This window comes from Tachysurus vachellii, chromosome 24 (genome assembly GCF_030014155.1).
Source record: "Tachysurus vachellii isolate PV-2020 chromosome 24, HZAU_Pvac_v1, whole genome shotgun sequence".
Lineage (NCBI taxonomy): Eukaryota > Metazoa > Chordata > Actinopteri > Siluriformes > Bagridae > Tachysurus > Tachysurus vachellii.
This window is the reverse complement of record NC_083483.1, coordinates 2328942-2353766: the sequence shown is the minus strand read 5'-3', so window position 1 is coordinate 2353766 and position 24825 is coordinate 2328942. Positions and strand designations below refer to the sequence as shown.

At 37.5% G+C, this 24825-nt stretch overlaps 1 protein-coding gene across 1 annotated transcript; it reads left to right on the top strand.

Annotated features, from left to right (window-relative positions):
- Positions 1-444: 444 nt before the first annotated feature.
- On the top strand, positions 445-2043 carry LOC132839477 (C-type mannose receptor 2-like; the record flags this gene model as incomplete). The annotated part of the gene is made up of 3 exons (XM_060860468.1): positions 445-748; positions 1046-1408; positions 1497-2043. Coding segments are annotated over 3 exons (681 nt in total), but the record flags the coding sequence as incomplete, so codon positions are not given.
- Between the last annotated feature and the right edge of the window lie 22782 nt (positions 2044-24825).

Here is a 24825-nt window from a genome sequence, read left to right as displayed (position 1 = left end):
TCTACAGAGAGCGGGACCTGGGAGATGGATGTGGTCTCTGGAAGACCAAACTTTCTACAGAGACGGAGTCACTTACACACACTGGCGTTATGGAGAACCAAATAATGCCTGGGGAAAAGAGTACTGTGTGATATGTAATAAGGATAATACATTATGGAGTGATGTCCAATGTGAAAAGTTGAATCCTTTTGTATGTTATGAAGGTAAGAGATGTTAATAAAAAGTAAATAAATTTAATAATGTTACAGTAATGAAAATCTATTTCTAAAATTGTGTCTCTAATTGTATTAGTTATTGTTCTTGATTTTTATTCTTCACTTTTTTGTTAAAGTTATTTTATTGACATAAGATGCAAAAATCTAATAAAGTCATGAATGAGCTGTTCATTGTGTTTTTGTTTTTTTTTTCAGAAAAAAACACAAACACTAATAAATATGTATTTCTACAAAGAGCTGGTACGATGCTCAGGCCTACTGCAGAGAGAAATACACCGACCTGGTCAGTGTGAGGAACCAAACTGAGAATGACGAGATCATGAGAATGATTCAAGGTTCAGACATTCAAGTTGTTTGGATCGGTCTGTTTAATGACTTCTGGAATTGGTCAGATCAGAGTAACTCCTTATTCAGATACTGGAGATCTGACAAACCCAGTGGAAGTTTGATCTGTGCTGCAGTGTCTGAGTCTGAGCAACGTTACTGGACTGATGTGAACTGCACAGAAAAACTCCCGTTCATCTGCCATGAGAGTGAGTTAAATGATGTGGATTAATTTTTTTTAATTTATTAAAGATTACTGATGCTGTTTTGTATTATCATGAACTGTATACAATACACTTTGTTTTTTAAATAAGAGAGAGATAATGAGAGAGATAATTAAATTTTTTTATCAAATTTGTAGAAAAAAATATTTATATTAAAATATTTTCAGAATATTATTTCCAGATTCCTGTTTAAAACTTCTTTGGCTAAAGATAAGATGAAAAAACTATTGGGTTTTAAATGTTCACTTTAGCTTTTATTGAATGTTGCCTCTTTTTTTCCAGATAAACTGATCCTGATTAAGGAGAATCTGACCTGGTGGGAAGCTCTGACATACTGCAGGAACCATCATCATGACCTGGTGTCAGTGTGCACCGAGGAGATGCAGCTCTGGGTGAAGGAAGTGACTCAAAACGCCTCCACTGAACACGTGTGGCTCGGCCTGCGTCACGACTGCGCCCAGCGGGTCTGGTTCTGGGTTGTTGGATCAATAATCTGCTATCAGGGCTGGGCACCAGGGAATGGGACCTGGAATGAAGACTGTAGTCATGAGAAGAGAAGCGGAGCAGTGCAGTCTGGAGGAGAGCAGAAGTGGATCGAGCTGCCTGAGAGCCAGAAGCTCAACTTCATCTGCTCTACCTATGATGGTTAGTCACAGTGTTTTTGTATGCTTGGGTTTTACTGCACATTTTTGATATTGCATTTAAAATTCTTTTTTTTGGTTTTTGTTTGAAGATATGTTTTATTAAACATGAAGACTGAAGACAAGTTGTGGTCCATCATCAGTGTCCGGCATCAGCTGATCTACTGTAATGTCTCATTTATACTCTTCTACACATTTCTGATTATTATTATTATTACTACTACTGACTGTTCTTATTAATACAGGGGTTTCTGGGTAATGTAGGTGAAATCTATTAACCTGATGTTTAAACTACAGTGTGTTGGTTTGCACATTTAATTGTTTATCGTTTGCTTTCTATGAATAAAGAACTATATCATATTCAGCTCATTTACACCTATGCAGAAAGTTTAGAACACCAAGCCATGTAAACAGTTATGTTAAAATCATCATTATTCTTTTTTATATTTTTGTTTTCATTATATATATAAATACATATATGTATGCAGTTCTTTGAGCTTGTTATCAGGATGTCTGCATAATGACATTTTGATGGTTTCTATACCTGGGATTTCTGAGCACTTGTTTCTTTAACGTGTAAGGATATGGATCGTAATGACTGCTGCCAGTTTCCTATCAAATAAAAGTACATTTCAAGTTGGTGTATCTCTGCATTTTGTGTTCCACGTCACAAACATACATCACAAACATGCAGGGCTAAAAGTTAGGGTGAGGTTTAAATTTGTCATCAAACTAAAACCACTTTCACTAAACAGAAGTGTAGATTTTGTGAAGAAGAATATCCCCATTGTTACAGCAATACCTGCGTTTCCCCTCCAGCCCACCAGAGGAAACCTTGTGTTATTGTTTAATGCAATGTATTGTCAGTGTTTTCCTTGCAGTACCTTGCTTTTCCATTGCTTGCCTTGCTGTATTTTGCCCCTGTTCAATTTGTTCATTTTATTGTGTTTGAGAAGCGAGTAGAATATGATCCGTGGCAAAGAGCACACACTACTTCTCCTTCACCTCATACGATATGATGGAGCTACTCTGGTGAATTTTATACACAAACACCAAAATCTAACTCCAGAATGTGTTCTTTTAGTGGCACGGAAACAGATTTCTTGTCAAGTGGAATTCTACTTGTGTTACCTGCTTAGAAAGGTTCTTACTATAGCAGCAAGGAATGGAAACACCTACTGACGACTTAACGGCTGTCTCAGGGGAAAGGGAAAGGCAATGCTGGATAAATTCCTGTCGCTTAATTCACTCAACATTATTACACAATTTAATCTTTTAATGATGCTCTTTATCCTTCCACATAGATTAGTCTTAATCTTGACTCCACTGTAGTTGCCTTCTTTTAAGAACCTCACAAGTATCTGCAAAGGTGTTTGTTTTTGTCTTTTTGTTTTTGTTTTTTAACTATTATTTCGCATATCTGTCAAATTGGCTGAGAACAAGACGGAGGAAAATCTGATCATCCAAACGTTTTTAAATGGCATCAGAGTTTAGCAAATGAAATAATAATAATAATAATAACAATAAGCTTTATTGTAACTTGCATATTTAGCAGCAGCTAGATGCTATGCATGCTCATGCATGTCTCCTCAGTGCAAACTGAATTCTGTTTGTACGCAATAGAAATTTCACTATATCCACCAGGGAAGGAGGAATAGTTCAAAAAGAAACACAGCTGAGACAGATAAGGAAGTGTAATGGTTTATACTTGGAGCTGGTGAGGAAGGATAAAGGAAGGATAAAGCTTACTGTTTTTATTATTAATCTAAAAATTGACATGGTTTTGTTTTCACCCTCTGATAAAATCATAACCCCTAAAAAAAACAATAACTAAAAAGAGGAAAACAATATTAAAATTCATACAATCAACTGTATACAGTATTTCATGAAAGTTGCCGGATCTGTCGCATAATTGGAGGTGAACTTATTGGCTGAAACTGTTTATTGTGTGATTGCGTATCACATCCGATTGGTGGTTCTCAATATTTTGCATCAACAAGCTAGAATTGTGTCATACTTAATTTCTAATTAAAACAAAAAAACAGTTCATGTTATTAATGGAAGTCCAAACTGTGATGGTGCTGCAGCAGTTTATAACTGGGTCTCATGTCTGTCATGGTATAGCTATTGGGAAATTGGGAAATTATTTTCAAACTGAGAGAAAATGAAAGAAAAATAAATCAAAAAACCCAATGGAACGTCTTAACAAGCTCCAAATCATCTTTTAATCACATATTTCTGACTACGGAAGATCATGGCTCACATCTGCCTCAGTGCTGTGACCTTTGTCACGGTCACTTCATCAGTGGAAGAGTACTTTTAAGGCCACTTTGCTACAATGCTGTCAATCATTTCCTGATTTTCTTTTTTTTTCCTACTTTGAGTAGATTTTTATACTGTATAACCACCCAAGACAGGAGCCATAACAGCTCAAGAAGAAGCCAGGTGTGATGAATGAGCCAAGTTTGTTCTTACAGCCAATATATTTTCCTTCATTGGCTGACAGACTAGAAATCAGTGGTACTGCATGTTAATCTACTTCTTTGTTGCTCTACACAAGGACAGTTCCATGCAAATGAATCCAGGCAAAGAGCCATAACTGGTTGGCCAACACCAAATTCTAGCAAAAATGCACTTGTGTGTGAAAGGATATGGCATTAGAAAAGTGAAAGTTAATGTTTGAAATTTCAATCACTGGAAATGGAATACCTTCCTTTGTTCCTAAGTGGCTTAAGTTAAATCATAAGGTACTAGCCACAGTTCCTCCACATATGATGTAACAGATTCTTGTTGGGATGTTTCCCTCCCTCCCTAACTTTAGCGACATGGGTCTGGCCGGGGTTGTCATGGACTTTTGCTCAGCTGTAGACGTCGCTTGGCCCTTCTGCTCGGCTGGGGACGTCGCTCGGCCCTTCTGCTCGGCAGGGGACGTCGCTCGGCCCTTCTGCTCGGCTGGGGACGTCGCTCGGCCCTTCTGCTCGGCTGTAGACGTCGCTTGGCCCTTCTGCTCGGCTGTAGACGTTGTTTGGCCCTTCTGCTTGGCTGTGGATGTCACTCGGCCCCCTCAGGGTGGGGGTATTGTCAGGACTTTTGCTTGGACATTATTTGTGGGAACATTAGGAGGCGGGGGCACGGTGGTAAGCACGTTCACCTCACACCTGGGGGTTCGCCTTGGGGTTCGATTCCCGCCTCTGCCTTGTGTGTGTGGAGTTTGCATGTTCTCCCCGTGCCTCGGGGGTTTCCTCCGGGTACTCCCCAGGTCCAAAGACATGCTTGGTAGGTTGACTGGCATCTCTGGAAAATTGTCCATAGTGTGTAATTGCGTGAGTTAATGAGAGTGTGTGTGTGTGTGCCCTGCGATGGGTTGGCACTCCGTCCAGGGTGTATCCTGCCTTGATGCCAGATGACGCCTGAGGCGCCCTGTGACCCGAGGTAGTTCGGATAAGCGGTAGAAAATGAGTGAGAGTGAGTGAGAACATTGGGAGGCAGTGTGTTTTTGTCACGTGTCTCGTCATACTCACCTGGTTGCAATTGGACTAATTTTCATGTGTATTTAATCGTGTTGTGTTTAGCTTCACAGAGTCCTCGTCTTTTGTGTTTCGGTTCTTGTTTCATGTTTTGCCGGTTCTTGTTTCGAGTCCTCATGAATTTATGTTTTGGGTCTTCTTTTATCCCTGCCTATGCTGACAAGTCTGGGATATTTTAAAACATTTACTTAGTATAGCTTTTGCAGGATACTTAGGATCATTGTCTTGTTGAGAGGTGAACCTCCTCCCTGGTCTCTAACCTCCTGCAGACTGGAACAGTTTTTCATCTTGGACTGGATCTGCCTATATAGTTTTGCAATTCCTGCTGATAATAATTGTCCTATCTATGTAATGTTACCCCCTCCAGGCTGCATGCAAAAAAATGTTCTCTTTATACCTGGCAGTATTGTATACAATATGATAGCAGCCAAAAAGAAAGAATGAATTAAACAAAGACAGAAAGTAGAAGATTGATAGTTCCAAGAGGAAAACCAACTTTGCCATTATCTTTCTTTTCTCATTCACGTGCAAGGGTCTTGAAAAATTTTCCTGTCTTTATCAAGTAGCACATTTGCACTATCGTTTTCTTTCCTCTTATAAGGTCAGTCCAATTGTCCCAAACCTAAAACCCATAAACAGAACAGTAATTTATCCCACAGAGGACAGAGATAGAACCTCTTGACTCTTCTCTCATCTCCTCTTCATCCTCTCAATAACCAGCACTTCTCTAACACTCACATTGTAGAGAGACAATGTGAGTAATGAGACAGAACAAAGGTTTAAGAGGGTGCTGAGAGAAGGTGATAATCACTGTGGCAGGCTAATAACGCTGTCTCGTTAGCTTCCCGTATCCTCTGAGTGTAACAGATAGAGAAAGGGAGGGCAACCAGGGGCACTATTATTAACGCAATTAGTGCCTTTTATGAGAAATCAGCACTTTGTTCCGGCTCAAACCACATTGCTTCAACTAAGCCATTAAGAAATGTTATACATTTCAGGAAAATTATATATTATTTCAGGAGATTTTCATCAATCTATTTCATACACAGTGAAGTGAGGTAGACATATTGCATTTATTGTTTTACAGTATATTTAGATTCTTACAGTTTTTATAACTGTATTTGGTGTTTTATTTTAATGATCAGCCATAAAGAAACATGTTTCTGGTCAATTATATGACCACTTTATGGTCCTTGTAAAATTCTGCATTTAATGTAAAAGAAATTTAAATGAATTTAATGAATCACTGAATAGAGATCAACAGCAACAAATTAACTTTGTGTATTAATAATAAAGTATCAATAAACTTAATATTGACTGTTTTTTTTTTGTTTGGTTGTGTATTTATTTGGGTCTGAAATTAAACCATGACTGCTGCTTTAATTTTTCACACATATTTTATATCACACATTATTTTCACCCCTTTTATATCATCACGTTTCATTTTACCGTTGGGCCTGAATGCTTCAGTTTATGTGAAAAAGTCTTACTACTGACATCTCTTTAGTAAATTTCTTTGTGTGTGTGTGTGTGTGTGTGTGTGTGTGTGTGTGTGTGTGTGTGTGTGTGTGTGTGTGTTTTAAGAAGCTTGTCACAGACTTGCCCTTAGGCAGGCATCTGCCTGTGATTCATTTACATTATGAACATGTTGACATGGCATTTCTCTTATAATCTCTGTGTATGTCTCTTTGCTAGCCTTTTTTATTTTTAGCAAATTAGAATTTTTGCCTTTGTGTCCCAGTGTAAAATACCCAGAATAAATTTATAAGCATACTGTAGTGCATTGTATAACCCCTCCCTATTTATTTGGGATTATACTGTATGCTGGGAATCTACGGAATATCAGAATAAAACGTAGCAGCCCTGTAGATCTCTATCTATCTATCTATCTATCTATCTATCTATCTATCTATCTATCTATCTATCTATCTATCTATCTATCTATCTATCTATCTAAATTAAGTAAAATGTTTAATTCATTTATGCCAAACTTCTGCATTAACATGAGCAACTAGATAAGCCCAGTACCTTGCTGTCTCCATAGTTATCATCAGGAGAACACACATGCACACACACACACACACACACACACACACACACACACCACTTTCTGAAGTGGTCTGTGAATGTTACTATATCCGTGTACTTGTTCACAAGTTTCCACTGATTTCTTTTTAAGACTAATGATAAATCCCACAATCCCTCTATCCCAAACCTTGAAGACCTTCTCCCCTTCCAGAGGTCGGGTTAATTGTATTTTAATCCGCTATTAACATAAAGCTATAAATCATAGCCAAGTGTTGCCCCAAGGGCCTGACTGTAATCAAAACACACTGACCTACAGAGCATGGACAGGAAGAAGCTCGACAGTAAGGCAGATAGGAGACATTACAGAGAGAGGAAAGGTCATTAACCCTTTCCTTCCTGACACAGCACTTCCTGATTAGGTGTCACAGGCTTTTACAGTGTTTCTGTGAGAGAGAATACAATGAGACAGGCTTCATATAGAACCCTAAGGCACTGCCCTGCAATTATGCAGATTAGAAATAAAGTGAGTGTTGAGGTTAATGGATCAGGTACGTTCTGCATCATTCACTAATTGTAAAAGAGGAGGAGTTAAAACGTCACTTTTTCAGCATCTCGTTGACAGGAAAAAAAGCTGATATGTTATCTCATTGCTGATATAGTATAAATTATTTTCTAATAACAACATGTTTTACATTAACGTTAATGTACATACAGTAACGTACATTCCACAATGTTGTGGAACATCATTACATTAGATTGATCCAGAGCGACTTACATTTTATCTAATTTTTATACAACTGAGCAACTGAGCATTAAGAGACCTGCTTAGCTTGATACAATCTGTAGGTCAACACCTTAACCACTAAGCTACCACATCCCCCACAGCTCATTTTATGTAAAGCCACTAGTCATTGTCTCACCAGTTTTTCTTTTTTAGGATCTGAATTTAACTCTCCTGTCCTGAAGATTTTCTTCTGCTGGACAACTGACACTGGTGACTCCTTACACAAATTTTAAATAAACAATTCCTTACAGAAAACCACATCACATTTATAATGTGTTCATGTGGACCATCTGTTATACAAGTCAACACCTTTTAATCAATCAGAATTGAGAATACATCAGTGCTGTAGTATGAATGATGTTTCAGCCATTACATCTCTGTAATTATCCAGTATTCAGTGATAATAGTCCGAGGGGTAATGTATAAGGTTTTCTAGATCACTGGTGTAATGCCAGCCTGAAATAATTTTCTTGTATGTTACCAAATAAAAATTAAATATAAATGGAGATGAAAAAAAGGGCTGAATGGATACTCATTGAACTATGATTATGTAGCATACAAACAGAGACTGAATATATGGGTTGTTTGTTATTCCGATTGAGGCATTATTTATAACCAAGCAGAGGAATATTGATAGCTGTGAAATGTTGTTTGATTGCTTGGGTAATTGCTGTTCATTCGAATAAGCTGTTGGACTGTGAGCTTTTGTTCATTCGAATAAGCTGTTGGACTGTGAGCTTTAAGAGGGAATTAAATTGTAGGGAAATATGGAGCACAAAACTGTGAATGGGGAGAATGCGAAAATAATTTGTAATGTGCTTCTTAATGCAGCACATTAGTAATATGTGTTAATTTCTGCTGGGTAAAGAGTGGAAACTGTTCCAGATGCAAATGATACCTAAACCTTTGTTTATAGCAAATATTTTTTTATATTCTTTTTGTTTTATAGAGACAAAAATGCACAATGGTTTGCAGAATTCTTCTGATACCATTTTACAAAATTTTTTTTTTTTTTTAAATATTCTGATAATTGAATTGAATCAAATTGTGAAACCACTATTGTGAATGAAATTGAATCAAATTGTCTCCTTACACCAAACAAAATAATATTTTTTTTTACCCAAACATGCTAAAATCATTACCTAAGTCAATCATCACCACACACTAGCAGTGCTCCTAGCTTTAGCTTTATAGTGAAGATCACCTGTGCAAATAACTCCAAGGTGCTTATGAGGCGGGATTCAAGTACAGTACATCACAAGAAGGAAAGTAAGAACCATGGCCGTGTTTGAACAAGAAGGCAGGTTGGTAGATGATTTACACCACACTGGGAGGTTAGGAGGTGTGATAAAGATTTGTCATTACTGACATACACCTGGACATACACCTGTGTGTCAGGAGTCAAATAGGAGATCTGAGAGATCTTTGAACATCTTGGCAGCAAATATACTATGGTTATTATTATTATTTATTTATTTATTAAATCTTTTTAGAAGTAACTCATAATAAACTCTTGAGTATTGGACTATGATCTAAAGAATCTGAAGATTAAAACTGTTTTAATTCAACATATTTATCTGTAAAGATGAACACTTGATGAACATAAAATGGACATTTCTTATGGAACATCATATTCAGTCTCATTATGATTAATACACTTCTTTTTATTTTTGCTCTCTAATGACAACATGATATTAAATAAATATCGCATTCATTAGAAACTATGAAAAATGTGATAGTAATTAAATATTCCAAATATGTGAGTAATACGTTGTAGTTTAATAATACAGGCAAAAAACAAAATGCTGTCAATAAGAAGCGTGTATGAGAATAAATTATCGTCGTGGGCGTGGCTATGCAGATTAGGGTGCGTTTCGTTGCCATGGTGCTCTGAGGTAAAAGTTGTGTGAGGGCGGTTTTAGCAGCGCAGCTAACAGAACAAGAAGGACATGGCGCACAGAAATAAACACAAATTTACGCACAGATTACAGAGTTTCACAGCGGATTCATGGTCGGCATGTGAATGTGTGGAAATACGAGCAAAAATACACGAAGGCGCTTCGTCTTTTTCTGTGTTTTCTGCCGCGGTTGCTATCATGAGGGAAGGTAAGTGCTTCAGACTCACATTTATCTCCAAATAAATGCGAATTTACTTTCGCATTTCGATTATATTTATGTTAAACACGAACTCAGTCCTATAGTCCTGTGTTTATCTTGTACCTAATGGACATTTTCTTTGCGTCACTGTCCTTCTTTTCCTCAGTCATAGATCTAACATGCACTTTCTTCCAGTTATCCAGCAGATAAAAGTTTTATATCTGTACTTCACTCACATAAACAGATTACGACGTTATATGTTAGTGTAACTACTTACTTGTGGTCTCTTTTTATACATTATATTTTTTATATACTGTATATTATATTATGTCTCTATTCTTTTTATATATTTGCATTTTCTTACTCTGCTGCTGTAACAGTGAAATTTCCCCATTGTGGGACGAATAAAGGTTTATCTTATCTTATCTTATCTTATCTTATCTTATCTTATCTTATCTTATCTTATCTTATATTCTTCTAATAGCTATCCGTTACAACCGTGTTGAACAGAAAGACATCTCAGAATACACAACACACAACAGACCAAAACTTCCAGCAGAAACAGTCAAGCACACTGTTAACCCTTTCAGCACAGGTTTGCCAGAAAAGGTTTGTGCAGTAGAAAGTGAAAGTTGTGATCATTAATTGTGCAGATGATTGACAGTAAATATTTCTTTATTTACTGTGAAATAAAGGTCTGGTGATGGAACGACCATGTAAGTAAAAACAGAAAGTTTCTTCACAGCATTAAGTGTGACTTTACACGTATGAAGACACGTATGACATTCTTTATTTCTCACTTTATTCTGTTTTCAGTTACATTTTTTTTTTTTTATGGAGTCATTCATATGCGATTGAACAAAAGACAACACACAGCACCCTACTGAGGACATAATTACAAATCGAGGCACTTGTCAGTCTGAGGTTGTGTATTAATAACAGGGAGGGTATGAGTTTTACATTTCAGATCTCCCAGAGACCCACAAGTTGTACGACACAATGCTTTTGCTAAATGCTCTTCTAAACAGCTGCTTTAGGAGGCTCCTGGACCAAGGAGCAAGGTGGTTTAGGTGGGCTTCCAAGTGCAATTCAACTCTGAATCAAGTTGATTTCACAGAATATATCCGACAAGCCATATGTTTTAGGTTGCAGCATTATTTTGTAGACACGAGCCACTATACTGAGCCAAATGACCGAGCTGTAGTACTGCAGAACGGCTGTGTATTCTAGGAATTTGATCTGAAAAACAAAATAAAAAAAAAAAAACCTACGAGTTAACGAGTTATGTTTGCATAATTTTGTTCAAATTTTGTCCTCATTGTATTTTCATTCATTCATCTTCTACCGCTTATCCGAACTACCTCGGGTCATGGGGAGCCTGTGCCTATCACGGGAGTCATCGGGCATCAAGGCAGTATACAAACTCCACACACAAAAGGCGGAGGCGGGAATCGAACCCCCAACCCTGGAGGTGTGAGGCGAACGTGCTAACCACTAAGCCACCGTGCCCCACTCGTTGTATTTCATTTCCTCTTATTTCTTCACTAAACTTAACCCTCACTATTCAGTTCCGTTCCTTTGAGTTGGTCGTTATTAAATCTTATTAATAGTGAACGCATTTGTTCCTTGTTTGACTTTGCTATTTCTTTTTTCATCCCTCGTTTCTAGTCGTCCTGCTTCGCTGATCCCTGGAGGAGGAAGGAAATATTAATGGACCATCACAGACAGAAAGAGAGAGAGACTAACAGTTTAGTCAGTACCCTGTATTTATGAGGATTTCCCAATGAGAATAGTTTTTACATGATTGAATTTTTTACTTCACACTCTTCATGTATATTGGTATTTATAATCCAAATGCTGTGAGGCTTCAGGCCGTTTTAATGGAGACATTCAGGAAACATGACTAATAACATATTTCTCAGTCTCTTTCATTTAGTTAATTAGGACACAGATTCTTCCAGCTAAACTGGAACACACTTCCTCCAGGAATCAAGAAGAAGTAGAGAACGTAGCTAGGGGGAGAATGTGTTTGAAGGTTTACTGGTGAGGTTATTAAAGGGAAGTATAGTAAATAAAAAATGTTGTGATTTCAATTTGTGTGTAATTGTTATGTAAGTAATGAAACCAAGACAAACTATGTCAGATCTATTAAAAGGAAAAACAGCCAGAAACCTTTTGTAGGGAAAGAACCCTTACATTAGCCTAGTTGAATAAGTTTACACACCCCTAAACTAATAGTATCTAATAGCACACCCCTAAACTAATGTTGAAGCATGTTTTTATTTTATTATGCCACTTGGTCTTGTTGCGGCACTTTTTGACTTGTCAATATTTTCCACTCTTTGTTGGAAAAACATTCTAGTGCATCTTTGATATTTGTAAGCTTGTTTATTTAAGGCCACTGCCATTAGGCAATACAGTTGACACTTACAGTAGTACTGAACAGACGGGTCAGCCTTTGTTGCCCTGTGCACCAATGAACACCGTCGCCAGTTTACCAGTCTCCTTGGGTAACCAGATCACCACATAAGACCTGCTCTTTTGGAATGCTCTGACCCAGTTGTCTGGTCAGCACAATTAAGCCCTTGTTAAAGTTGCTCAGATCCCATTGCCCAATTTTTCCTGCTTACACTTGCCAGAGGGATTTTGCACTATTCTTACATAACAGTGTGCAGATCACAATGAGAAAATGTTTGCTTACCTGCTCCCCAAAACACTCCAGTGTCTCTCAATAATAATCAGATTTAGTGTAGGCCAAGGGAGGTGTTCAACTTTACTATCATGTCTATCCAACCATTGGGTCTCCAATCCTGCTGTGTGTACAGTAAGTTTTGAAGCTGTGGTTTAATGTTTTCTGGATACAATCTGGGTTAGTATCCAGATAGCCTTTGCAGTTAGATAGATAGTTAGACAGTTGCTCCTTTTAGGTTCGGATTGTTCTTTGATGTGGGATGCCGATATTACCCTGGATGACATGACTCTTAACACACCAGAAAGAGTTGCTGTCCTAGTCACAGATGTGACAGTGAAGATGTGAACCAGCAATTTGTTCTCTTTTGAAATCTGTCTCCCAGTATGTTGTGTTAATTGCAGTATTTTATGCATGGCTGTGCCAGTTCTCTGCTAATTCATCCTTCACACTCTGCTCCTACTATGGAATGTTAATAGTATTAGTAAAATATTATATGAAATATATATGTATACAGTTGTGCACAAAAGTTTGCATCCCTTGGGAGAATTTGAAAGATGTGTCCTTATTCCTCTCAGGTGAAAATTCTTCTTGGCAAATGGCAACAGTTTCTGTAAAGTGTCTTGCACATATTGCATGTTTGCACAAACTGATTGAGATGTTTCTCAGTGATATTGAGGTCAGAACACTGTGATGGCCACTCAAGAACCTTCACCTTTTTCTGCTGTAGCCACTGGAGGGTCAACCTCGCCTTGTGCTTTGGAGATTTTGTGCTGTAGAATGCAAATTGTCTGCCAGTATTTTTTGATAACATGCTGCATTCATCTTGCCATCTATTTTTTACTAACTTCACTGTGCCACAGGAGCTCACACAGCCCCAAAACAAAAGAGATCTACCACCATGCGTCATAGTGGGGATGGTGTACTTTTCACCGTAGGCCTTGTTGACTTATCTCCAAACATAGTGTTAACGGTTGTGACTATAAAGTTCAGTTTTGGTCTCATCACTCCAAATGACTTTGCTCCAGAAACTGTGAGGCATGTCTTGGTGATGTAGAGTAACAACTTTATCCTGGCAACTCGACCATGCAGGTCATTTGTGTTCAAGTACCTCCTTATTGTGCTCTTTGAAACAACTACACCACTTTTTTCCAAAGCAGCCTGTATTTCTCTCAGTGTTGTTTTTTCTTGACACCCCCCAAACAATTCTTCTCGCAGTAGTGGGTAAAATCTTTCTTGGTCTACCTGACCGTGGCTTAGTATCAACTAAAACTCTTATTTCTTACCTCTTTAAAATAATGATTGTAACCACACAGTTGCCGGTACCCACTGACTTCTGTAATAGGAAAAATAAATACTATGGGAAGTCAATAAATACCGGCAACTGTGAGTTGACCATCATTAAATATCTTCTTTTGTTTTAAACAGAATAAAGAAACTCAGGCTTAAATCAACATGAAAGTGAGTAAATGACAGAATTTTCATCGGGTAACCTATCGCTTTAAAATGCAAAACACAAAGATTTTGACACAACTTACCCAATGTGAACATTCACAATGCATAAAACAACACTAGTGGACAATTTGGAATCTGCCTACACTGCAAGTAATAGGTCATTTTTGTGACTGAGTAAGCAGGGTTACTTAGGTTTATACATCATCAAGACCCATAGTATTTTCTCGATGAATGTGAAAGTGTGAGTTCAAATCCATTGCATACATTAAACCGAAGTGCAAAACAAATGCATCAGGAAACCTGGGGATGTCGCTAATCACGAACTCATCTTCCACCACAATAGCTGTCCTTGCCCGATATAAACAGACAAGGACCAGTGCTCTCAGTGACTATCATCACAAGGGCAACAGGGGTATCAGTGTTGTCTGGCTCACCCGAGTCCTCAAACTAGAATGCACAAAGAGTGTTCCAACTGCTCAGGTGTACCCACAAGAAAGATAGAAAAGAGAAATAAACTATCTGTTTTTTACCTGCAATTCTATCCGAAATGCTTGCTATTTCTTCACAAATGGGTTTTCTTGGACGATTTTCTGGTGATGAAGGGCAAATGATGTCTGCATGAGATTCTCTATCAACAATTGGTTTTTATCACTCTTCTCATCTTCTTTTATAATTTCTTATAATAATTTCTCATTTCTTCTAAACAGGCATGGTTTGTCCCGCTTGGAAAGTTCGGAAGGAAGTTCGCTTTAGCCCGTCTGGCTCATGAGTGGGGATGCTCTTTATCTGTGTTGACAAACACCCAGATCTGGCTAGCTTGGTACGATAATTCCCCATTTTGAACGTATCTTCTATCCGTACCATCCACTTTCAGTTCCAGGCTCTTTAAGACATGGATGCATTTTAACAAGAGCGACTGCTGCCATACTCGCATCCCTGTCACTTGGGTAAGGTTTAAAGCTATGGATCACTGCAGCCATGTTCTCTAGAATGTTGTACTTTCCTCTTTAAACACATCGACTTCATACGAAAAAGTAGGCACAGGGAAAATATCAGGCCAGGTCTGACGGTCACTTAACCCTTGTATTGTCCTCCTATACAAATTAGGAGCGCTGAGTCAACTTGACCTTGTCTGTTTTGACTGCTTATAAAAAATGAAGTATATATGATAGCCTTTTTTTTTTTTTTTTTTTACCTTTTTAGTCTAACTTTCCAACATATTAACATATATTTTGCAATATATATATATATTCGGTATAATAAACCTTATTTGTTTACAAAAATGCCTCATTTTTTAGTAAAAAAAAACAAAAACTGAAATTTTGAATTATTTTCACTATAGAGGCACAAAAGTTGATGCACAATTACAGGCTGGTATATTTCAAGGGAAATAATAAAACCTGTTTTTTTACAGGCCAAATTGACTTGAATGCTTATAAATCAAAAATTCTACTATTAGCACCATTCTGAGTGTAATATCTATTTTACACTTGTAATATGTATTTTGCCCACCTGATGTCATCTGATCAATCAACAACAGGCTACACACACACACACACACTCAAAAACATGCCATAATTTTATGTGAATAAAACTTCGTTTACCTCCTTATGTTTTGTTTTATTATACTTAATTTATGAACGATAAACCTTATGAAATTTTGCCATGTTTTGAGTAAAATAATCAGAAATTATTAAATAACCACTGACTGATGAATGTCAAACATTACTCAGCATATCTCCAGGCCAAAGCTGACTGATGCAACTAAATTCATAAATAGGAGAGAGGAAACAAATATGATTTGAATATGAAAACACAATGTGTGTGTGTGTGTGTGTGTAAAGATTGTTGGTAGAAGAAGAAGAGAAGAGAAGATATTGTCCCAGCTGGACAAATGCATATAACAAGTGTGAAATATTTACAAATGATTGTTTTTGTTTTTTTGGAGGCCCAATGAATTGCAATGCCCAATGCTTGTGTGGGTGTGTGTGTGTGTGTCTGTAGCATCATTTCGGTAGATCATATTTTGCCCTCTGCTAGGCAAAGGCATATCAAAAGTGTGAAATATTTACAAATGTTTGGCATTTTTTTTCTTTTCTGGAGGCCTAATGAAATGCAATGCCCAATTTGTGTGTGTGTTTGTGTGTGTGTCTGCATGTGTGTGTGTGTGTGGGGGGTGTGAGTGTGTGTTTTGGGTGCGTGTATTAGTGGACATTTTATCTTTGCATTTTTGTGTCTGTATGTATGTTCATTGCGCTGAAAAGGGCAAAAGTGTGACCTATTGCCCCACTAAATGTGGCCAAGTCAAAATGACCCAAGCGGATCAAAAACGCGTAGTATATACTAGTCTGAACACATAGTTCAACGAAAATAGACAAAATTAATTTTGCTTGCAAAGTTCATAATTTAGAACAATCCTGGTAAATTTCAAGTGAACTAGTAGTAGATTCTGATCTAACTTTGAGTGTTCCCTTCTCTGGTATCTCTTGAATATCAACTAGACAGCTCAGCTGTCCATGAAAATCTGGATCCTCATACTGACGGTAAACTCAAAATCCACTCTTGGCTTTACTTTCTCTCGCATTATGCTGATCAAATCATTCACTGATTCTGTTTGCCCCATCAAAGTTACTTTCACTGTAATATCTGTGGCAATGTAAACACACAGCATGAATTTCTGGGGTTCTGCCATCATCTGGAAGACAAACCAAACACATTATTAAATGGACATGGAATATTAAGTACACATACAGAAATTAACAGTTACTCCCACATTATATTATGGGGTGGTTTCCCGGACAGGGATTAGCGTAAACCAGGACTAAGTCATATTTAAATTAGCACATTTAAGTCATTTTTACAAACATGCTTTCCAAAAAAATCTACTTGTTTGCATCTTGAGACAAAACAATGGCATTAATACATTTCAAGAAATTACATTAATTACAAACCATTTTAGATAAGACAGCTCCAACATTTATTTTAGTCTTGGACTAGGCCTAAGCCCTGTCTGGGAAACCAGCTCCAAGATTGCCTTTTTATGAGGATTATGATGTTTGATGTGCTGTATATCATTGTGCTGTCTCCTATTTGTTCAATGTGAAGTTTTGCAATCACAGGAAGCACTGATATAAAGACATAAGAGACATTTGACATATGCTGATGTGGTTTAAAGAAGGATGGTGCATTAAGATAGCATGCCACCATGTGCTGAAGTCTAGTTGCCAGTGTTTTCAGCACATTCTTGAAGTTTTGTGTATCATGTATTACATGCTTTAAAAAGCAGTGTTTGCCTATAAATCTAATAGTCCACAAATGGGCAAGAGGCCCAAACACTGTATGAGATCTGGACTGTGCTCCAGATAATGATGCTTAGGAAGAAGTCTGAACTCCGGGAAAAACCTCCTGAAGGATTTGTCTGTGATCCTGTATCTTAGTTTGCACGTGTTAACAGATTCATCATCAAATGTCGGAGACATCACCAGCTCCATGGCCTCCTTCAAATCCATCAAAACATTCCAAGCACCATCTTCCTCAGGAACCGTATTAACAGTCATCATTGGGAGTAGTTTCAATAATGTGATATTTTTATAATTTTGTGGCCATTGTCACCAATGGTAATCTTTCCTGCAAAGGTCTTGGAGATACGATGTGGTTTGTCAGTCTTGTCTGCATGATGTTATGGGACATTTTCCAGGGTATATTTGAGCTTAAGCATCTCCTAAATACACAGGGCCAACCCCACTGGAACAATGCCTTCAAAAAAATGGACATTAGTCAGAAAACCAGTTATTGTGTGAAAACACTGCAAACTCTCTCAAGACATAGTCTCCTTGGACACCAAACTGACTTTGACCATCCCCTTGTATAACATCCTGCACATCATGATCATGACTGGGTTTTGTCTTTAGACTATATTCATCATCTCCAGCAGCATAAGACTAATCTGTTCTCGTGTGGCTTTACAGAATCTATCCTGCTCTGAAAGATTGCACAAAGCCTCCTATGGAATGGGATGTCATATTATCAGCCAGAGCACATGAAACAACCTCCGTGAAGTTGGCACCCCATAACAAGAAATAATCACCAAAACTATGCCATTAGTTTGTGCTACGTTTGTGCTGATTTGTGCCGCAAAAACGTAATGTTATTTTATTCTGTTTGCTATTTTTAAGGAAGCAAATTAGATTAGAAATTAGATTCAATGTTTATTTTAGCGGCGCGAACCGGCACAAATCGAGCACAAATGAACGCCACCGGTTTGGAGACATTTGGACGGCACGGGGTGGAGAGTGACGTCACAGCTCCAAATTGTTTTTGTTATTTCTAAGAAGGGGAAATATACTTGACGTTCCTTTCAACGGCACAAACTGGCACAAATCGAGCACAAACGAATGACACCAGTTTTGTGTGATTTAGACGAACTGGGGTGGAGAGTGACGTCACGGTTCCCGAAAATATTTTGGTTATATCTCAGGAAGGAAAACAGATACAGTGTTTGTTTTAACGTCACAAATGGGCACAAATCGAGCACAAAGGAACTAAGCCGGTTTTGAGCGATTTGGGCGATGTGGGGTGGAAAGTGACGTCACACGGTCAAAAAAATAATGTTTAATATCTCAAACACCAAACCAGCACAAACGTTCGTTTTTGCAGCACAAATCAGCACAAACGTAGCACGAACGAATGGCATAGTTTTGGTGATTATTTCTTGTTATGGGGTGCCAACTTCACGGAGGTCATGAAACAGTGTCCCAAACTGACTAACCGAGGGACTCCAAACAAACAAATAAATAAATAAAGACACCATCTTGTTCAAGACAGCAACAAAGGAGAAACTGCTAGCTGAATCACATGCAATGCAGATTGATATTTAGATGGAAGATCAGTAAACACCCAATAGACTTAACACATTTTGTGAATCTTACGTGAAGTACCAAGTGGATTAGCAATTTCAAGATCATCAATGTATGAAATCAATGGCAGTGACAGTTCTGAAGATGACAACAATGTATTCTCCTGGAATTAAGTGGCATCTTTTTAGCTCATCTAATGGATTTTTTGTGAGTTTCCTTCTGTTAAGGATGTCAGAATGTCTGAACATTTCCTTGATCATCTTGAGTTTCTGGACATAAACAACTGTACACCCAGGCTCCAACACATACTGCACTGGAATTACCACAGGAATTTATTTTTGTTTTTCTTTGTTTATTTGATAACCTCACCATAGCTGTGGTGGTGACAAATGTTTGTGTCTTCAACAAAGCATTCATGCATAGCTTAAAGAGGTTGCGACACGGAAAACATCTCTGACAGATGATCGACTATTTCCTGACATGCCATGTAAGAAACATGAAGAACAGTTTGCATCTTCAGAAACAAGGAGGACAAATTGTGGTATAACTGGTCTCTTCACTGTCTGGTGTCATTATTTTCAGCCTCAGGAACAGAAGTTGAAGTGTCGGCATTCCAACAAGGAATAGGGTCATCAACATTAAGGTCAGCAGTGCTTGTCTCAAGGATACTGTCATGTTCTGTTGATACATTATTATTACACAAGTCTATACTTCCTGCATGCTTTCTACTTTTGTGAGCATTACTATAAATGCGCATTTGTGTGATAGGTACTGTTCTAGATATATGCATGTGAGATGCTGATGTTTGTATGTGGTTTCTGAAATAAAACAAATAATAAATACACTTAACAGGAATTTACAAGTGGTATAATAAAGTATACATTTAGACTAAGGCAACAAAAAGTGAAATAGAACCTATGCAGTAAAGGGTAAATTATTCACCATTAGCCACTATATGGCGCTATCACCCGTGCAATAATTTAACATCTAACACAGGTAATCGCGATAAATCCGATTAAACTTTATAAATAACGTATGTGTGTCTAAATTCTAATATCTTAGCTTAACACCAAACATAGACAAAGAATTAAATATTTTGCTAATAGTATGGGTTATTGCAACAACAAGCTAGCCTTTAAACATGCTCATGCTATCATGACACGTGACCAAAAATTATTACACACATAAACGTGATGCTCACAATTATCAATGCACATAAACAGTAGCATAATGTATCTTAACCATTAATGAATGTCACTTACAGTCTCAAGGACGCACATATCAGAACAAACAATAATCTGCCTCATCCGTAGTGACTGAACTAATTAGAACCGGTCCGAACTTGTCTGTGCAGGTCTATAACTCCGCCCACATAGTGCGTCACCAACAAAACAGCAGGGTATTTTATACAGGTACAATTTTTAAATGGGCATGTTACATTTTCATAGTTTTTTAAGTGTCTCCTTAAATGAATAACATGGTCGAATTTGAGAAAGGCTCTTTGAAGTCACACAAGGAACATTTAAAAACTGCGCATGCTGTTTTTGCTCCTTCACTTTTACGAGTCCTATGTATGTCTTTCTGAATCGGTGACAAATGAATTTTCAGTGCATTAAACGACTTCAGTGTACAAATGCACGAGTTGTAAAGACATGGCAAAGGGCTAACTCATAAAAAATGACTATGCTTCGAAAAAATGAATAGTGCCTCAATAACTGTGGCCATGCGTCTGAGTTAGACAGCACACAACTTGCACTTCCACTCCATTGAATTATTTGAGCCCTACAATTGGAGTGAAAATCCTCATGTTAAAACCAAAAAAAATATCTCGGATGTCAAATTTGTTTTTTAGCAAACATTATGATATCCCAGTCTGATTACTGTTCAGTGTTCTGAACTTCATCATGTGGGAATAGTTTGAATAAACAATGTGAAGCCAGTAAAATTATGCAGCCATAACTGCAAACTAATCTGCATTTAATTTATTAATACACCATTTTAAGTGTTATGTATCTTACTAATAAAGTTGATTTAATCAAGTTAAGTCTTTACAATAATGTGGATTCTAAACACGGAAATAGAGAATAACAGCATTTCAGTGATAATGATTTTGATAACAGATCTGGCAAAGACTACAGAATCAAATTAGTCCACAGCCAGATCTTTTTCAGGCCATTTTGTGTATAATAAATATGAAAAACATGTTATTCGACTTCACTCAGTTGCCAACCTGAAATGTACAAAAAATAGTTTAACATTTTATGCAGGGTTATTTGTGAAGCTGCTAAAAATAATCCAAAGTAAACCAAAATAATACATAGCAAGTTCACATTTATCTCTTAATCTCTTATCTCTTATCTCTGGCATAAGTTACATAGTTTCAGTAACTATCTACCAGGCAGGTCCTCAGGAAGTTTTTCCCTCATAAAGAAAGGTAGAGCTTAGAGCCATTGAAAGTGGCTGTGGATTGTCCTCGAAGCATTTACGCGCTTTGCTTCTCTGATGGCTTGGGACAGTTTGGCCCTTGCTGTTCTTAGGGCCGCCCTGTCCCCTGTTCCGAAGGCTAGGTCTCTAATCTTCAGCAACACACGCACTTTAGCAGTTATCCACTTCTTCTGGTTAGAGCATATGGTGATGGTCTTGGAGATGGTCATGTTGTTAGTGCCAATGTAGCTGGACACTTCTGCTGTGTACTCCACCAAGTTGACAGATTCGTCATTTGTTGCAGCCTTTCTGAAGATGTTACAGCCCCATAGAGTTGACATAGAGCATCATTAGAATTATTGCTTGATTGAATGTACACTCCGACATTAAAACCGTGGTGAATTTCTGTGTTAAATAAAATGGCCTGAATCTAACAGTAGCTAGAATCAGGAACACCACCGTGAACCTTACCACACAGAGCTGCTTTTCTGTCAGCTCTAAACGAGGTGAGCCCATCTAGCTGAATGGCAGTGTCCGGAACTCTGACACTGAGCCATGTCTCCGTGAAAACAAAGACGCAGCAGTTTTTAACTCTTGCTATGTAGTGCGTTTGAGTCAGAAGTAGTCCAGTTTATTGTCCAGGGAGCAAACATTGGAAAGAAAAATGGACGGGAGAGCCAGCCGGCTAGGGTTTGTTTTTAGCCTTGCAGGGACACCCGCTCGCTTACCACGCTTCCGCTTCCTCGAGCACCGCTTTCGGTGGTCTGGAGGTCTGGAGGCCTGGTCTCTCTGCAGCAAACCAAGGTCGCGGAGCCTATCCAGCACATCCAGCATCATGCAGGTTGGTTGTTGCACGATTTCTGTGTAATTTTTTATTAGTTTCTGGCAGTTGTATACATGAACATCGCTGTCTCTGGTGTCCATGTACTGGTAATAGTCGGGCTAAAAAATGTAAATAAAGCAATTAAAAACGTAATGTTATATTCAACCTTAAGCTTAGGGCTTATCTTTAAAGGGCCAATATTATTCTTATTCACAAGTTACTAATTTTGTTCAGAGGGTTTAGAATATGTTGTCATGATTTAACCTTGTTTGTCTTATAATGAATATTTTTTGTAGCTCCTGTTTTTACTCTCTTTTCAGCTGGTCGTGATTAGTCTTCCGCTTAAGAGTGTCAGAAATGTAGCATCATTTACTGTAACAGTCAAGAAAATAATGCTACCATTAAACATTTAACATTTTAATTTACATTTAACATTCCATTTTAACCAAAGATATATGACCAAATGCTAAATAATTACTTAACTATCAAGTTTGTCTATGTGGGACCTTGGGAAATTTCATTTCCATACACTACATAACTAGGTGGGTTTAGTCCTCCTAATCCTGTAAAACTCAGCACAAACCTTAGGAAAAAAAAACACACACACAAAGTTGAGTAAGAATTAAACTGCACAAGTTAATTCATTTTTAAATAAATAAAATATTTTTAAATACATAACCTCACCTGATCTTCCAAAAAACCTATGAAAAGAAATACAAAAATAATTTGACAAATAAAAATTGAAATTAAATGTTTAAAACACACAAAAAAACAAATAAATATTGTGTACACAAAAGAAGAATATTGGATGATTTTTTTATGTAAAATAATAGAGCTTAATGGCATTTAATTAGTGTTACAGTTATGGCTAAAAAATGAATAAAAATAACCTAAGCTCTTGAAATCATTTCCTGATAACAATTTAACATGATTATAAATTTTTGTTTTTTTTTAAATTGGATGTTAGTGTGTTCTCAATTTCAGTCATATGTTGTGTTTTTTTCTAAATTTATTTATTTATTTATTTATTTTTTTTTTTTTTTCAGTTTGCAAACCAAAGTGTTCCAAGATGTTTGCTGTATCTAAATTATTAATTTGCCAGCCGGAGTGGACAGACGGTAAAGTTTTATCGGGACTCTAGATGAAGTGCACAAGGGCTGACATGGCTAAAAAAACCCAGAAATTCTCAAAGTGTATACACCTTTTCCCAACTCTTACCTGGAGGAAAAAAAAAAACACTAGGGCCAGCATTCAAGTGTACTGAAAGGAAGATGCTGTAATACACTGATTTTAAGTGCAATCCAGACACAACATCCTGATAAATTGCTTACTAAAGATCCTTACCTCAGCAGTTAGACGAGATGTGGAGAAGATTCCATGCCGTAGGGACAAGCAATTGCAGCACTGAAAGAACGTGAAATGCAGTACACAAAACAGTGACCCAGACAATGTTCATTTCACGTTACTTTATCTCTTCATTGCTAAATAATCAGCAGGGGATGACCTTTTATAAAAGTAATTCAATTCAATTCAAGTTTATTTGTATGGCGCTTTTTACAATGGACATCGTCTCAAAGCAGCTTTACAGAACATAAACATAGAACAGAAGGTTAATATAAAGAATAATATAAAGATTAATAGAATACAAAATTCAAGATTAATATTAGATATATTTAGTTCACAATGTATATGTATTTATCCCCAATGAGTAAGTCTGAGGTGACTCAGGAAGCAGTGACGAGGAAAAACTCCCTTAGATGGTAAAGGAAGAAACCTTGAGAGGAACCAGACTCAAAGGGGAACCTCATCCTTATACTGTATGGGTGACACTGGGGGTGTGATTATAAATATACAGTCTGACAAATGTTGTATTGATGCAAAAGATCACATGGAGTTCAGATCTCCTCTTAGTATCACAGAGTCTAACTGGAGCTGGTAGATCTCTAGATGCCTCAGGATTCTCAGAGTCGGCCTCGTCTCAGTGGAGGTCCGAGAACTTCATCGCACAGAAGATGATCGGAGTTGATACAATGTCTGGATGCCTCGGGATGGGTAGAAAGAGAGAAGCAGTGTAGAGGGATTAACATATCTGCTGTTCATAAAAAATGTGCAAGTCTAATGTAATAGTGCACAATATTATGGGATGTATTATGTGTACGCCTGACTAAAGAGATGAGTTTTTAATCTACATTTAAACTGGGAAAGTGTGTCTGAGCCCCGAACACTGTCAGGAAGACTATTCCAAAGTTTGGGAGCTAAATAAGAGAACACTCTACCGCCTTTAGTAGACTTAGATATTCTGGGAACTACCAGAAGTCCTGAGTTTTGTGATCTCAGAGAGCGTGAAGGATTGTATCGTGTTAGAAGACTAGTTAGATACATGGGAGCTAAACCATTAAGAGCCTTGTGTGTAAGTAGCAGCAGTTTGTAATCAATTCTAAACTTAACATGTAGCCAGTGTAGAGATGATAAAATTGGGGTTATATGATCATATTTTCTTGTCCTAGTGAGAACTCTGGCAGCTGCATTTTGGACCAAACTGTAGCCTGTTTATTAAAGATGCAGGACAACCACCTAGTAATGCATTACAATAGTCCAGTCTAGATGTCATGAAAGCATGAACTAGCTTCTCAGCATCAGATACAGACAGGATGTTTCTCAGCTTGGCAATATTTCTAAGGTGAAAGAAGGCTGTGTTTGTAATATGGTGATATGATTTTCAAAAGACAAGTTGCTGT